Genomic DNA, 17,126 nt, shown 5'->3' with positions numbered 1-17,126 from the left:
TGCTGATACTTTTATTAATAAGCTGTCGGTGTAGCGGATGTGTTTGACGCACTTCCTGTTCCTGCTGAACCCAGCGAGAGGAAAAGAAACAGTCATGGCGGGGGAAGTGTTCCTGCTTTGGTTACTGCCGTTATTACAAACGGTAGGTTAAGGAAACACATCTGTACACTTTCATCTTTGAAAGTAGATATTCAACAGTGACAAGGAATCCACATGTCTTTGTAAAATCTGGGCTAACGTTACTTACGTTAAGTCGATGGTTAGCCGGCTCGCTAATGTTAGCTAATGACGTGGCCCAACTGGCCGATTCTGTAAATAATGGAAGGGAAATCTTCATAATATCGCAGATTAAATTTCTACCCGTGACATTGACAAAAAATGAGACAATGTTTTTTGCATAATCTGTAATGATTCGATTTTAAAGCTGTTAACTAACTTAGTTTAACTTACCTGCAAAAAAAAATGAACGAGTAACGTTACATTGCATACAGTAGCATGGTTATTTAGCTTTAAAAATTAACATTACAGTAATGTAAAATATGTATTCCTTTATGTTTACACAATTCTTCCCTCTCTTGGTGATTTCCCGAGATCAGCTGGGCTTGCATTAGTAACTAGGAAGCAAGTTCACCAAGTGCTATTCCACAGATTTGTCCTGTGTGGAGAAAAATGCCTTAAGGGCTTGTTGATTATATTAAGAAAGGACAATATTATGGTGTATAAAAAATTCAATTCAATCACGTTCCAGGTCCAAGCTATTCTTAAGCCTTTGCAATTCTTCTCTAAACTAGGAAGCAAGTTCACCAAATGTAGAGGCGAGATGTGTCACTCACCAACTATAAACAGCACACTCTTGTTATCATAGCTGTAGCCAAAGGTTGCAAATTCATGCACCTGTCCTTTACCCTCCATTTGCCTTTTTCTTTGCAAATTGCATTTGACGATCATTAAAAGCAAAGTGAACAGCTGAGAATTTCCAACAGGTTTAAGATGTTGACACAAAGGTCAACTGCTGTTAGCGCTTAGAGAATTACATCCTACTGCTTGTTTTGAGTGTAAAGTGTCTAAGTTGTGGTGTCATTCCTCTCGGCTCAGCTGTCGTCTTATGGAGCGGAGCTGTCCTCCGAGGCGTGCAGGGAGTTGGGCTTCTCCAGCAATCTCCTGTGTAGCTCCTGTGACCTCCTGGGTCAGTTCAGCCTGAACCAGTTAGACCTTCCATGCAGCCAGTGCTGCCAAGAGGAGGCTCAGCTGGAGTCTAGGAAGGTGAGTTCTGCTTCTGTGCCAAATGACAAGGTCATTTTGAAAAAAATGAGTGAAACTTTTTGTCACATACATTTAGATCAGGGGTGGGCAAACTTTTCGGCTCAAGGGCCACACTGGGTTTTAAAATTTGACAGAGGGCCGGCCCAGTAGCAGATTATGAAACACGATTTCAGCTTTTTTTTTTGCGTGCATATGCTGCACACTGTAAACCCCTTGGTTAGGATTAGGGGTGCGGAGTGCGTGCCTATTACACGCCATTAAAGGGATAGTTCGCCCAAAAATGAAAATTCGGTCATCATTTACTGACCCTCAAGTTGTTTCAAACCTGTATGAATTTCTTTTTTCTGCTGAACACAAAAGAAAATATTTAGAAAAATGTCGGTAACCAAACAGTTGATGGACCCCATTGTTTTCCATAGTAGGAAAAAAAAAAAATACTATGGAAGTCAATGGGGTCCATCAACTGTTTGGTTACCGACATTTTTCAAAATATTTTCTTTTGTGTTCAGCAGAAAAAAGAAATTCATACAGGTTTGAAACAACTTGAGGGTGAGTAAATGATGACCGAATTTTCATTTTTGGGCGAACTATCCCTTTAAGTGCGTATCATATGCACGCGAAAACTGCGTTTCATAAGAACTACAAATACAATTCGTGGTATTCGCACTTTCATGACATCGGGCTGAGCAAACACATTTACGTTGTGGCAACGTCTGCGCGAAATTCAACAACTGAGAGACGACATTCTGACAATACATTTTTTATGCTAGATATCCCCCATTTAGCATGTTATGTTTTGAGGTTAATTTTTAATTAGTCAGATGTTCGATAATATAGCCTATACTTTTTAAATATTGTTTATCCTTATTATTATTTAATGGGCCTAACCATAAATTAGAAACAAAACACCTAAGTGTACACTTAGAAGAGTAAAAATGACAGAAGGTTACGTTAATTCAACTTTATTAAAACTGCATGGCAATCAATTTGCACTTCCAAAAGTCATACATTTGTGAAAAAAAAAAAACGAAATAAACGAATATACAAATTTATTTTAAGTATAATAAAATAAAACATAAAAAGCAAAGGCAGATCAGAACATTTAATGAACAAAACCGGGTTCAGTAGCCTACATGGCAGACAGGGGAGCGTAGTCGAAAGCCGGGCGAAAAGGTCGGTAAACGGATTAACGGAATCAGTCAGGAGGATCCATCCACAAATCCAGAGTAGGCAAACTAAATAGCAGACAAATCAAAGGAAAAACTAAACGTGTGCAAGCGGTTACCAAACATTTTTTTCTCTGTGAGTTTTCAAAAAAAGGAAAAAACATTAACGTGCACCAAGTCTATGCCGCGGTCTGTTTGGTTTCCATGGTGACGCGTCTAGCTTGTTACGTGACACACCGCAGCCACAACAGCGCTGAATGAATGATGATCTGCTTTTATGTCATTTTTCCTTTTTTACATTTGTTAGCTATGGCATGGAATATCTGATATTCCGATTGTCAAATATATGCCACGCAATATATATAAAGCAAAGTATTGCAAGAAAAAGGCAAAATGAATGCGATCTTAAGACATTTTTTTAAATACTCGACGGGCCGGATTAAACAGCCTAACTTTTAGTATGTGGCCCGCGGGCCGTAGTTTGCCCACCCCTGATTTAGATGCAACGAGCTAAAGGCCACGGTTTGCTCTCATATCACTTGACTTTGAGTCATTATATATTCACCCATATTTAATGTGCATTTGCCATTGATTTCTTTGACAGCTCTACCCAGGAGCCATCCTTGAGGTCTGTGGATGAAAATTGGGGAGGTTCCCTCAAGTCCAAGGTAGATTGAGGATTTGGCCTCAAATATGAGTACCTGCTACTTCAAACTTAATATTTCGTGTTGATGATTGTTCATGTTTATTTGGGTGTTTTTTTTGTAGCAGCTGTTACAACAATTCAGCTGTTGTGTAGCACAGACTTGCAGAGTGTTTGCTTTTGCACACTTGTTACAAAGCAGTAATTTTTGTGACCATATTTCCCTTCAGCTTTTGTCAGGAGTGACAAGCCAAAGATGTTCAGGGGGCTTCAAATCAAGGTAATTATTTTTTACAAAATATTTAAGTTATTAAACATGGTCATGGACATTATATATATTAAAAAAGTGATATTTTCAAAACGTTTGGGGTCAGTACGTTTTCAGAAAGAATTCACGAAGCTAGAATAAAACAGGTTTTTTTTTTGTTTTTTTAAGTAGAGGGTCGGTTCTTTCTTTTTATACATTGCATGTTCAGATATTCATACAACAAAATATTCTGAGGGCCATGCTATTTTTGTGAAAATGGTAAAAACAAAAAAAGGCTGTGGCTGGCAACTTAAAAAACCTGCTGGCGGGGAAAGAGTTAATGTATTTAAAAAGAAATGAGTTATTTTAATGTGTAATATTTCACAATATTACTGTTTACTGTATTTTTTTTTTTTTAACAAGTAAATTCAGCCTTGGTGAACATCTTTCAGAAACATAAAAAAAAAAATCTTACAGGCCCTAAACTTTTGAACAGTTGTGTGTATATTATTTGGTGCAAAAATAACAATATTTGTCAGAAAATAATATTAATATTATACGTGGCTTAAACACTGGTTAATTCTAGATGGCTTTTTTTGCATTTCTTCCAGTATGTGAGAGGCTCGGACCCTGTACTAAAGCTGCTGGACGATAACGGGAACATTGCTGAAGAGCTCAGCATCCTCAAGTGGAACACAGACAGCGTTGAAGAATTTCTTAGTGAGAAGTTAGAACGAATTTAGAGTCCCCGTTTCATATTTAAATGCAGATTTTCTGATTTTTTTTTTTTTTTCAAATATAAATCTCAAACTGAATCAAAGGACCACTATTCATTTTTGTGCTCAATGATGGACGTTAAAAAACATACATTTTGAATTGGTTTTTGTTTTAAGTAAAAGCCGTAGCTTCTGGTTTGAGTTTAATTTATCAGGACATACTGTACTTATTTTGAGTTGATGTTTCTGAAACGTTTTGTTTTTGAATTGGTTGACGTGCTGAGGCCTTTTATACATCTTGTGTCTGAGTGAAAAGAAGTGAAGCGTGTTGAATGTGCTGGTTTGGTAAAGCTTGTCTGACTCCACGTAGCTCATGCTTTTGTAGATTTGCACATTAGTGAAGGCCTGACAGTAAACCAGTCCCTGGGATGTGAGGCCTGAAGACCCTGTGTAACTCTCTTAGCATGCTGTTATGGTGGAAATCTCCAAGATCTACCCCAGTATGAGAAGGTGGAATCTGTTCATTTAAATGTTTCATTAGTACACGCACAAATAAACCTGTTTTTCATATGAATGTGTTTGTTTGACTTTTTACATTTCATAAGTAAATGTGTGAATGGTTTAAGTGATATTGCTGTTCATGATTTAATACTTAAATCACTTCAAGTGTTGTTTCAGGGGATTTTGGGGAGGTGTTTAGGTAAATCTAAGAGTTCTACTGTGCACTGATGAATGCCAAAATGTTAGTTAAAGGGATAGTTCACTTTGAAATTAATTTTTGATATGTTTTAGCTTACCTCAAGGGCATCCAAGATGTAGGTGTCTTTGTTTCCGCAGTAGTTTCAATTTTGATATTTGTAGGTCAAACCGTTCTTGTCTGTCAGTCATATAATGCAGGTCTGCGGTCACTGGCTCAAAACACAAGCACAGAGTCCAAATTAAAACAATTCCCCATCGTCCAAATGAAACAATTCCCCATCATAACTACACATTGATGGCCTAAGACACGAAACGAGCGGTTTGTGTGAGAAAACGAACAGTATTTATATCGTTGTTATCTCTTGAAAACAGCACACGTCCAAATGATCTGACGGCGCGGGCGGGTATAGATATACACTAGATGTCGCTTGGCTACGGTTTCGTTCCAATGAACTACAGTAGCCAAGGCGACATCTATGTATATATCTATACCCGCCCGCGCCGTCAGATCATTTGGATATCATTTTCAAGAGATAACAACGATATAAATACTGTTCGTTTTCTCACACAAACCGCTCGTTTCGTGTCTTAGGCCATCAATGTGTAGTTATGATGGGGAATTGTTTCATTTGGACGATGGGGAATTGTTTTAATTTGGACTCTGTGCTTGTGTTTTGAGCCAGTGACCATAGACCTGCATTATATGACTGACAGACAAGAACGGTTTGACCTAAAAATATCAAAATTGAAACTACTGCGGAAACAAAGACACCTACATCTTGGATGCCCTTGAGGTAAGCTAAAACATATCAAAAATTAATTTCAAAGTGAACTATCCCTTTAACTAGATTTCATTACAGTGTTAGTTAATTAGTATAATTCTTTGTCAAACCTTCCTCATATAGGGTGTTCCTCCAATATACAGACATTTGGAGCAGTAACATTTGTCCTGTGACATTTGTATTTTCACCACTAGATGTCAGCAGACATTTTGGTTGTATTCTCTTGTTGGACAAGTGTGGATGAGATTCCGATTTCACAGACCCAGTCCCAGACTAAAACGTTTTAACTGAAAGCAACTTGCATTGACATATCTTATGTCAGTGCCTTTGCTTTGTCTCAAGATGCACACCAGTAATGTTTTTGTTTCTCTAAGGCACATTTAAAAAAGATACTTAAATGTCCTAATTTGAGAAAAGAACTGAGGCCTATGGCTTAATCTAAACTCTGTCTGTGAAACCAGGCCAAAACATCTAAACTAGTTTCTAATTCTAATTTAATAGTAATTTCATTTCACATTCAATGTTACAGAAATGTCAGCCTAATCTAACTGCCAACAAAACACTAATTTAAGGACACAAAATATTAGAACCTGTTCACAGTGGATAAAGTTTCTTTGTCAGTTAGAAAGACTGAAAGGCAATAAAATATACATTTTAAAAGATGTAAGTCTGGTTTCACAGACAGGGTTTAGATTAAGCCAGGATTAGGCCTTAGTTCAATTAAGACACTTAAGTAGCTTTTATAAATGTGCCCTAGAAAACAACAACAACTGGTGTGCTTCTTGAGCCACATTTTTAAGATATAAGATATAAAATATGCATTTTAGTCTGGGACTAGTTTTAAGTCTTGTCCGTGAAACTGGGGGATATAGTTTATTTATAATAAATAGATACATACCCATAGTTCAAATTGAAGTGTTTTGATTTAATAACTTGAATACTTAATAAATCAATACTTATTTCTGACATGACATTCTCACAAATCCAGAAATGATATAATAAGATATCCAGTAGGCCCAGATTAGATGCATATATACACTATTATTGGAGGTTGGAACTTTGAAAGCACTGTTGATTGTTGAAAAGGTTTCAGAGCCAGCAGATGACATATAAACTAACAACTTTTTTTTATTTTTTTATTTCTACATCGTATAAATGTATTTGTAATTTTATAGCGTATGTGTTTATAATAATGGTTCATTCATTCATCAAACTAATAAATATGTATATATACATTCCCATCATATACACTACCATTCAAGAGTTTGGGGTTGGTAAGATGATTTTGAAAGAAGTCTCTTGTGCTCACCAAGGCTGAATTTTTTTTAATAAAAAATTAAGTAAATATGAAATATTATTACACTTAAAATAAATGTTTTCTATTTTAATGTTTCAAATGTAATTTATTCCTGTGATGGCAAAGCTGAATTTTCAGCATCATTACTCCAGTCTTCAGTGTCACATGATCCTTCAGAAATCATTCTAATATACAGTATATATAAAATATTTTTGTGGAAACCATGATAATCTTGATAACATTATGTTTTACTCTTACTTTTGCATCCTTGCTGAATAAAATTATTTCTTTCAAAAAAAAATTCAATCTTACTGACCCCACACTTTCTAACAGTAGTGTACATTTCTTGTAAATATTTAAAGTAAATTTGTATAGTCTGCAGATGTCAGCAAATGGAAAGCTCTGAATCACTAATTAATGCCGCATGTTTGGCACATCATGCTGCTCACAGATTTACACAATGTGTTTAGAGTCATTCTTTTTTAATGGGTCCTAACAGTGTTAGTCATCAGTTAGTCACCAGTTAGCAATGAAATTACAAGCACATTTTGATAGCCTGGTTTTGGACAATTTGCTGAGCCATTCATCTATTTCCAGAATGTGCCATCTTTGTTTTTCTAAATTTGAACTTTAAAAATGACTCAACATTACAGTTCCCAGTGTAACAGCATATCTTACTGAGAGCGAGTGCTTAGAGATCTACTTTTTCCTCATTCCCATTTGCGTTGCTTTGTCCATGCCAACTGTACACAGCACTATGTAAAATTATTAAAAATGTTAAGATAAACAGAGTTTGTTAAACCATCAGGAATCTCATACAAACGTCATTCTAAAAGTAACTAAATGCACAGCATGTAGCCTAACATCTGTAAGGATTAACCTTCTTGGTACAATAAGGTTTCATTTGTTAACTACTTTAGTTAACAATAACTAAGAATGAACAATACTTCTACATCATTATTAATCTTACTTAATGTTAATTTCAACATTTACTAATAGACATTAAAATCAAACGTTGTAAGGTAGGCTATTTGTTAAAGCTGCAGTAGGATACTTAACTTTTGGTGCTCTAGCGGTTAATAAACAGAACTGCATGCCTCTTGCGGAAGAACATTGTAACCTGACGAGTCACGCAGGTACTGGCCTGGGCTACTCCGCAGCAGTACGACCCGAAACAGTCTAAAATAGTCCGAATATAAACATTTATTATAGGTGGACCGTAGTGATTCAGGATAAGACAAAACACGGTTTGGAAAATGGATTAATGATGTACTCGCTCATTTTAGAATTTTTGGCCCTGAGTTCAGTTCAATATGGGCAACCCCCTTTTTCCTGTGCATGTTATTGGCCAAGGCTTTCCGTCCCGGGCAAGAGCTTCTCATCTATTACAATCCTCTATAATACACAGATAGCATCATAAAGCCAGTTTTTGTCCCAGATGATTGCTTTTAAAATATTTGGGGTTTAAACCATTTTGCCCAAATAGAAGAGAAAAAAAACAAAACAGGTAGGCCTACAGTAGGCTACCTTTAACTTTAGGCTATGCAGCGTGAGGACACTTTGAATGACTGTATTTGTATTAACTAACATTAGCAAAGATTAATAAATAATACAGTAATAAATGTATTGCTCACTGTTAGTTCATGTTAGTTATTAAGCTAACAAATTAGACTGTATTGTAAACTTTACAATAGCCAATAGCCAATTAGCTTAAAATATTTATCATAGTTTTTTAATTAGGGGTAGCTACAAGAAGACTTATTGTAGCTACCCCTAATTAAAAACACATGAGAAACTTTGGTGTTATCGAGTCCCACAACCAGGTAAGGCCTATATAAACACTGAACGTCATCGAGGGCAGGATGTAACTAAAGTTGCTCCAAAAGCATGCACAAAAGCAATACGCTGTCTGTCACAAATTATCAGTGTGCGTGGGAAAATTGAACTTATTCTCACTTTTTTTTCCCCCTCTCAGGATGAGTAAGAACATACTAGCCCTCCCGGGGTCCAGAGGCAGTAGTTGTGGCAGATCAAGCAGCACAGCACTGCAGACTCTCCTCCTCATCTCTGATGAGTTCCATATGCGCTCCGCCTGCAGTTACTGCTTCTCTTCAACATCATAGCACATTTCTTCCAGATTTCACCTCATTATCTACTATGCCCCTTTCATCCAAAATAATAACATATGCAAGCACACACACAAGATGTCGCTCTATCTGTAACCATCCACAGAACGTTTCGTGGGGTAGGCTATTCCTGTATTTCAGTTATCGTATATATAATAATGTTTTGTTCCAAACTAAATTTGAATAATTTTAAGGATTTTAATGACATTTCATGATTTTACTCCAAAAACATATTAATACATAGGGTATATTATCAGGCTACATATATATTTGGCTTTAATATTTGTATTGTGTGTAGGCTAAGCAATAAGAGAGGTGTGCAGTATATATGTGAACCTGGAACACAAAACCAGTGTTTGACCTCACATGGGTCAGTTTGTTGAAATTGAGCATGATTATGATTATGCATCATCTGAAAGCTGAATAAATAAGCTTTTCATTGATGTATGGTTGTTAGAATAGGACAATATTTGGAAATATTTGAAAATCTGGAATCTTGAGGATGCAAAAACATCAAAACATTGAGAAAATCGCCTTTAAAGTTGTCCATTTATGTTCGCGATTGTGCTGCATTCACTCACAAAAATAAATGTTTTATATACTTACGGTTGGAAATGTACAAAATATCTTCACGGAACATGATCTTTACTTAATATCCTAATGATTTTCGGCATAAAAGAAAAATCAATAATTTTGCCCCATACCATGTATTGTTGGCTACTGCCACAAATATACCCGTGCGACTTGTGACTGGTTTTGTGATCCAGGGTCACATGTTATTTCTTGTCCACTTTTTTTATTATTTGGTGAGAATCATGTGCAGTCGATATAATTCTGTCATCATTATAAATTCTGCGATAATGTTAATGATATTCAGCAGCACTACTGTTTTCAACTGTGACAAGAAAAGTTTCTTGAGATGATTTCTGAAGGATCATGTGACACTGAAGACTGGAGTAATGAAGCTGAAAATTCAACTTTTGCCATCACAGGAATAGATTACATTTTAAAATAGAAAATAGTTATTTTAAATTGTAATAACATTTCACAATAGGCTATTACTTTTTTGATCAAATAAATGCAGCCTAATAAGAGACTCCTTTCTAAAACATTTTACCGACCAGTTTTGAAATTGTGATACCTGGAAAATGTTTGTGCTTTATATGAACACTGAATGGAACATTCATATAAAAAAGAACTCTTTCCACCCCCAGTTGCTCATTGCACTTTTGTCCAAAATGTGGAACACGCACATCACAGCCAATACTCGGAGAGGGTTTCTCTCAGAGGAACATATTTTAGGATTAAGCTACACAAAAACAGCAAGTCCCTCCAACTGATATTGGCAAAATATCAACACCCCTTTGACCTCTTTACACTGCGCTGTGAGCATAACCCGAAAACGACCTTTGTTCAAAACATCAAGTGGGGCTGACTATATTCACTGATTCTGATTTTTCCTGACAAAGCCTCGCCTGTCTCGGCCTAGTCCATCGGAGTGATGCAGATGCACAGGATAAAAGCTTTTTTGTGCTCAGTATCGCTGAATAAGAAATTCGGACTCTCTCATCCCTCACTTTTCCTGTTTCTCTATCCATCTCTGTATTTCATTGGACTGTTTCAGTCTCCTGATGGGCTGCTGTTTCAGATAATGCTTCCTTCCTGCATGAAGGCTTGTCACTGTGTTGTCTGATCAGTGCTGCTATGAGAAATGTGAAATGGAGCAAAGCATAAACAGTCAAAATGAGGCTTTCTGTCTCTAGAATGCTCTTGGTCTTCCCATTCCCCGTTTATGGTTCAGTTCAGGTCTTGGTTTCCTTTCCCTCCTGATCTTGACCTCATGCACATTTATTTCTTGTTATGTCCTCAGATTCAAGGTCTTATTTTTTTAATTCCAGTTGTGGGAACGGTTCGACATTGAGCTCTAGCTGCAATCCCTTTGTGTAATGAGAGCAAGAGATTTTGTGGATGTGCCAGTGCTCAACCAGTCTTTATGGAGGGTGGTGGGAACTTGACCTACATAGTGTTTTGGATTGGTTGCAGATGCTGCCTGTTAAAAAGGGAACCTGCAATTGATTCAGCAAATGCTGAAGATCCACCAAGCTTTGTCTGTCAGACCTTTAAACGATTCCCAGAAGTCATTATTGATATTGATTGTTCAACACTGAGGTAGCAAATGAATCTAATCATTTCATTGAAGACTGCATATAAACAATTAAGCTGTATCATATTTCATGAGGTTTGGTGGCTTTTCCAGACTAAAATGCATCATTTCACCAATATCATGTAAAGTATTCAGGGATGCAGAGGAGCAGACTGGTGTCAGTCTGCATAGCTCATGGTCATTCTGTGGCCCAGAAGGTGGAACAAAAATTAAGCAAAGGAAAGTACGGCTCCTTATGGATGAAAACATTGTTCTTTTCTCCAAAAGCATGACTCAGTGAGAAACTACACTTTTCCACTTTTGCGGTTTTCCAGCGGATTTGCCACTCAGACCTTCTTGCATGAATACATTTTCCATGGATTTAAATCACATGAGTATGACTGTTGTTGTGGTATGCACTTAAAAGTAACTTGTAACCAGTGCCGGCCCGTGGGGTTGTGGGGCCCTAGGCAAGATCATGAAAATTGGCCCCACTGGAGTAAAAAACTCTCATAACAATTTTATGAAGGAAGAGAAAGCACATGATACGACAATTTCAATATTTAAGTTTGTAAATGTGTATTAAGTGTAGCATTCAAAAATGAAAAAAATATTTACATGAAACTCAAATAAATTAAATAAAATGTATGAATTGTACATAAATTATAATATATATATATATATATATATATATATATATATATATATATATATATATCCCTTTGATGCACAACATGGGTCTAAAAAGACCCGACTGAGTTTTCATTTTCTATATCTTTGCAAGAAATTTATTTAATCATTCAGTATTCCAGGTATTCCTCAATTAACTTGTTTTAGATCATTACAAATCAATATTTAAATTTTTCCTTTCTTACTTTTCGAATAAAAATGGTTTTTGTGTCACTACCCCTCTAATGCGCAACATGGGTCTAAAAAGACCCGTATTCATGTTTCTTTGCTGAATCTTTGAAATAAATGTATTTTATAATTTATTAATCCAGGTGTTCATTAAATATCTTGTTTTTGATTTTCAAAAATCATTATGTTTATTTTTCCTTTCTTACTTTATAAACAAACACGATTTTTGTATTTCTACATCCATTTTACACACATGGGTCAAAAATGACCCGTATAGGAACCTTTGATATGTATAAATATATTTACTGCAGAAAACTATTCATCTGCCACACATTTCACAATTCAACACGGCTGCTTTTGTATTTTTCATGCATGTAAGTTTTATTTAAAACACTTTTTTGTTACAGAAAAATATAGATATAGCCTTGTAGGCTAAGGTTACCTTGACCTTGAAAACCATTACTAGTGTGAAAGAGAAACATGTCCAATACCATTAGCTAGCTTGCGTCGACATTCTATTTTATCTAATGTTAGCTAGGTCAATAAAATAAAATTTGCAATAGAAAGTTATATATAAAAGTATATATTGTCGCTGTTGGGCAGAAACCTTGTACCGTTATTCATTTTTATTTGTGGTCATAAATCAATGCTATCGGTCACATAAGCCGGTGTGTGGTGGCGTTCTGGTGCACTATGGCTGCTGTCGCATCATCCAGGTGGATACTGCACATTGGTGGTGGTTGAGGAGATCCCCCTACAGTTGCACTACACTACAGTTCAATTTCAGTGTTATCGGTTAGGCATATATGCGTGTTATGTGTGACAAAGTGGCCAATAAACATATTTCAAGTGTTACAGTAAATGTGTTGATCTAAACAACTGTGACATTGGTTATTTTAACAAAAAGTTTTCTTTATTCTTTTGTTTTATCACGCTTGCATACATGGGTCATTTTAGACCCATATGTGTAAACTTGATGTTTTAACACAAAACTTATAAAAAAATATTAAAATATGAATTTGTGATCATAAAATAAAATAAAAATTATATTCATAAATCATGAAATTAATAGATCATGAAATAGTAAATGCTCAAATAAAGTGATTTCAAAAGGTGAAACAAAAAAAAATGCCAAGCCATGCATGAAATAACATAGGAAATGAATACGGGTCTTTTTAGACCCATGTTGTGCATTAGAAGGGGTATCCATAGTGTGCGCATCAAAGGGTTAAATATAATATATTTAAAAAATTTGGCTATAGATTGCTCAATATATAAGTTTATAAAAGTGTAACATTCAACGTACATATGAAAAAACACTAAGAAACTAAGAGATTTTTAGCATAGCCCTAGCCTAGTACATAAAAAACAGAAAGCACACATAAAAAATAAAGCATATAAAATAAAGCATAAATTAAAGGTATTTTTGTAAATGCAGTAGTAATTATGCATAATGACTAGAAATGCAGTAGGCTACTACATTTTAACTTTTTACTGATGATCACAATAATAAAAATGTTTTGTATTATTTAGAAATGTTTAAATATTAATTTGGAAAGAGGGAGAAACCTGTTTTTAGCGGGAAGGGAGAATGGATGGGGTGGGTTAGGACTGCATGATAATAATGGAACTGATAATCACAATTATTTTGCTCAAAATTATAATAGTGATTATTAATGACCATTATTCTCAGTTGAGAAATTGCAGAAAAAGAGACTGTTAATATAAATTAATTGCATAAATAGCCTATCAAAAGGGGTAAAACGGCCATTTTGAGGTCTGAGATGGTCCACCTTAATTTAAAAAAACTACGATAACTTCATCAGAGGATTAAAATCTATACAAAATGCATGGGTAGATAATTCTTAACATGCTGAATGTGGCCCAATTTTTCCATGTCTGTCTGTCTGCGATCACGGGCATTGTTACATTTATTAGTAAAACTAATAATACAGCAATAAATAACGCACTATTTATAGAAGTCAGAAGAACACACCTTTACTTTGAGCTTGTCTTTATTCCTCAACCATTCTCCTCTTCCTTTTTTCAGATCCAGAAAGATGGCGTTTGGATGCCATTTCTACCACAGTTTAACATTATTATTTCAATTAACTAAAAATAGCATTGCTGTATGACTACGACTCTGACGAGACTTCGTGACGTTATGACAGACAAGAGGCAATCCAAATATGTGAAGTCGATATTACCATAGAGATTATAATATTTGGTATTTTATTTTTGACAGCACATTTTCTGTCATGCAAAATGCATCATATAGGCCTAAGAAATTAAGCATTACTAAAGGGTAAGAGCACCACAAAAAAAAAAAAAAAAATTCTCTTGTTTCTAAAACGTGAGCATTTTGGAGAGAAGTGTGGTGGAATCCGTGTGTGTGAATACTGTGATAATTACGGTACTCGAGGTCTCCCACTATATCTCGGGCGGTATTATGCAAATTAGCATGTGAGGAGCTACTGTGTATATTTCTTATGTTTTCGTATTTTATTCGTTCTATTGTTATGTATTTATTATCTTTTTTGGAAATTTGTCATGTTTGAACTATACAGAGCTATCCTTTGTATGTATGTTGTAGGTCTGGGTAATTTATTAGATACTCACCGTCTCTGTGAACTGTATCATGATTAGTCAGGTCCATGCAATGCGCCGGGCTTCTCTGACTGCGAAAGTCGAGATGCACGCACCTGAGTGAATTCTCAATATTATGCTTAATTAACGATTTATAAAATATAGTATTTGTCAGATCCAGGGGCCCCCTCTGGCAAGGCGGGGCCCTAGGCAACCGCCTATGTCGCCTAATGGACGGGCCGGCTCTGCTTGTAACTCATCTTAATAATCAGATAAATTGCCGCCTTATAAATAAGGTTTTATATATTGGACCATACTTTTTATATATATTTTTATATATCTGATTTTTTAAAATGTTTTTTGTTCTGTTTTCATTTTATTATTGTAGAAATAAATGTAAATTATTTTATAATTTTTCTCACTCTGTGTTATGCGATGTTGATATATATATATATCACATTCTATTATTGTTATTGTTCAATTTTCCCTCTCATTGTTGGTTACCATGGTTGTGTATCAGTTACTCACACCTGTTTCCTTTTAGTTCATTAACTTGTGTATATATTGCCCCAAGTTAATTGAGTTCATTGTCTGGTATTGGATGTGCTTTTGCAAACTGTTTGGTTTACCTTCATTTGTGGATATCACTCTTTTGTTTTAATTAATAAAATAACTGCTGCATTTAGATCCGCCTCATCTGCCTCATCTTCTTCTTCAGCCTGAAACGTTGTAATATGTATTTATGTTTAATTATATATATTTTGCATCATATATTGCATCATCATTCCATATCAGTTCTTTTATGTTTATATGTGAAAGTGTTTCTATTTTAAAACGTACATTTCAAATTTCCTAACATTATTTCTGCAATTGTAGTGCCACATAGTGCAGCAGTACATCCTTTTCCTGGTATATATGCCACTTCAGATGGAGTTTCATTGCCTTACAGTGTGAAGATAAACTGCAATAAACTAATACTGTGTTAGACCAAATCAGCTTAATCTTAAAAAAATCACTCTGAATTGAGCTTGGAGTCAAGATGTGTGATAGAACTGGCGGCTGGTTCAAGAGTGGGTCATCTAGGGCTTTGCCACATGGGACTGGAGGCTGAATGTCACTTGTAATCTGCTCTCTCAGTGTCAACACAATGTCTGGCGGCTCCTTCAGCGCAGCGTGTACTTCTCTTGGAACAACAAACACACATACGGAGAGCATATGCTAATGCCTCACTCAGCATTTCCAATGAGCGTATTGATGATTCAAAGCCTGATAAAGAAAGAAAACATTAAGCGAGTAAAATGAAGATACATATGGCATCATTCCATATCAGTTCTGATGTAAACTCAGTGGCACTTTTGAGATGAGGTTCATTTTGTTTTTTGTTTAATTAAGCATATGCATTATTTCTTAATAATTTCAGCAAAAGGATTTCACGCTGTATATGATTTCAACGATTGTTGATAGGTTTTGAATTTAGTGATGTAAAATGATGTTGAGTCTGCCTCTGCCTGACAACAAGAATTCCAATTTTCAGCTCAGTTTAGCTGTTGCTTGGTAACAGGAAGGTCTGTGAAGTGAAACCCCTCAGAAGCCTGTGCTGCGAACAGTCCCCCTTTGAGAGGGAAATATCACTAATATCTCTTAATGTCAAATGTTTTTCCTCTTTGAACATGATAAGGGAAAGATAAACGATTAATTAGTTCAAGAGATTTGTTTAATGACAGTCATATGTTACATGTATTGATGATTGAACTGAATGACGAATAACCACAATTTCAAGGACTTTATTGAGCAGTTCTTCAAATTAGCCAGTTAAAGCATGTGATTGGAACAACAGCAGCAAATGTTATATGACAACATTATAGATTCCTATACATTTTTCTTCTTAGTGAAATAGATTTTAGTAGCCTATGAAGAGATACGAGTAGATGAAAAAGATGCTCAATCCTCTAAACAAGTGAACAGAAATGTTGCAGTAGCCTGCAGTAGTCATTCAAAAATCAAGCTTTACTTGAACTTTTCATATTAAAGAGTTTATCACATCTAAACCTATAGGTGGCGTGACTCGTGTAATGTGTCTTATAAGCTTGATGCCAGACACATTACAGAAATTAATGTTGGCTCTATATAGACTCTATAGTAAAATATATATATATAATAAAAAATAAAATAAAAAAAAATAATAATAAGCATTTTCCCATTTGCAATTTCATGTTGAAATTGGCAATTAAACCAGGCGTAAGTTAATTTAAAAAATAAAATTAATGAAATAAATAAAAGTAGCTATAGGTAATATAGGTATAAGCATTAAGGAGTAGCCTAGTAGTAGTAGCTCTATTAAATTAATAACTCTCATACAAGTTTTTTTCTTCTTTTCTTTTTCTTAAAAATATTAAAATACAGTAGACAGAAAACGGAAACACCTGTCCAAAACATTATTAGGTTTAACACGAATATTTTTACCCAGAGCAGAGGTCAAGTTCATTATTTATGCTTGACATTTCATGAAACGGACCACAAACTGCGCTCATCAGCTGAACGTGGTAAACGTAGCGGTCCCTTTAAGAAAATTGGACCGCAGTATTTTGAAAACAGGGGTG

The 17,126-nt window shown here is 35.3% G+C and overlaps 1 protein-coding gene across 1 annotated transcript; it reads left to right on the top strand.

The window, feature by feature from the left end:
- Positions 1-4: 4 nt before the first annotated feature.
- Positions 5-4,605, top strand: selenof (selenoprotein F). Its single transcript, XM_084412360.1, has 5 exons — positions 5-142; positions 1,096-1,263; positions 3,034-3,097; positions 3,303-3,352; positions 3,931-4,605. Exons 1-5 carry the CDS (start codon positions 38-40, stop codon positions 4,060-4,062), a joined length of 519 nt encoding a protein of 172 aa, XP_084268486.1. The 5' UTR covers positions 5-37; the 3' UTR covers positions 4,063-4,605.
- Positions 4,606-17,126: the final 12,521 nt, after the last annotated feature.

The sequence above is a fragment of the Rutilus rutilus genome (genome assembly GCF_951802725.1).
Source record: "Rutilus rutilus genome assembly, chromosome: 6".
Taxonomy (NCBI): Eukaryota; Metazoa; Chordata; class Actinopteri; order Cypriniformes; family Leuciscidae; genus Rutilus; species Rutilus rutilus.
Note: the sequence above shows the minus strand (reverse complement) of the source record. Positions and strands in the feature narration are given on the sequence as shown.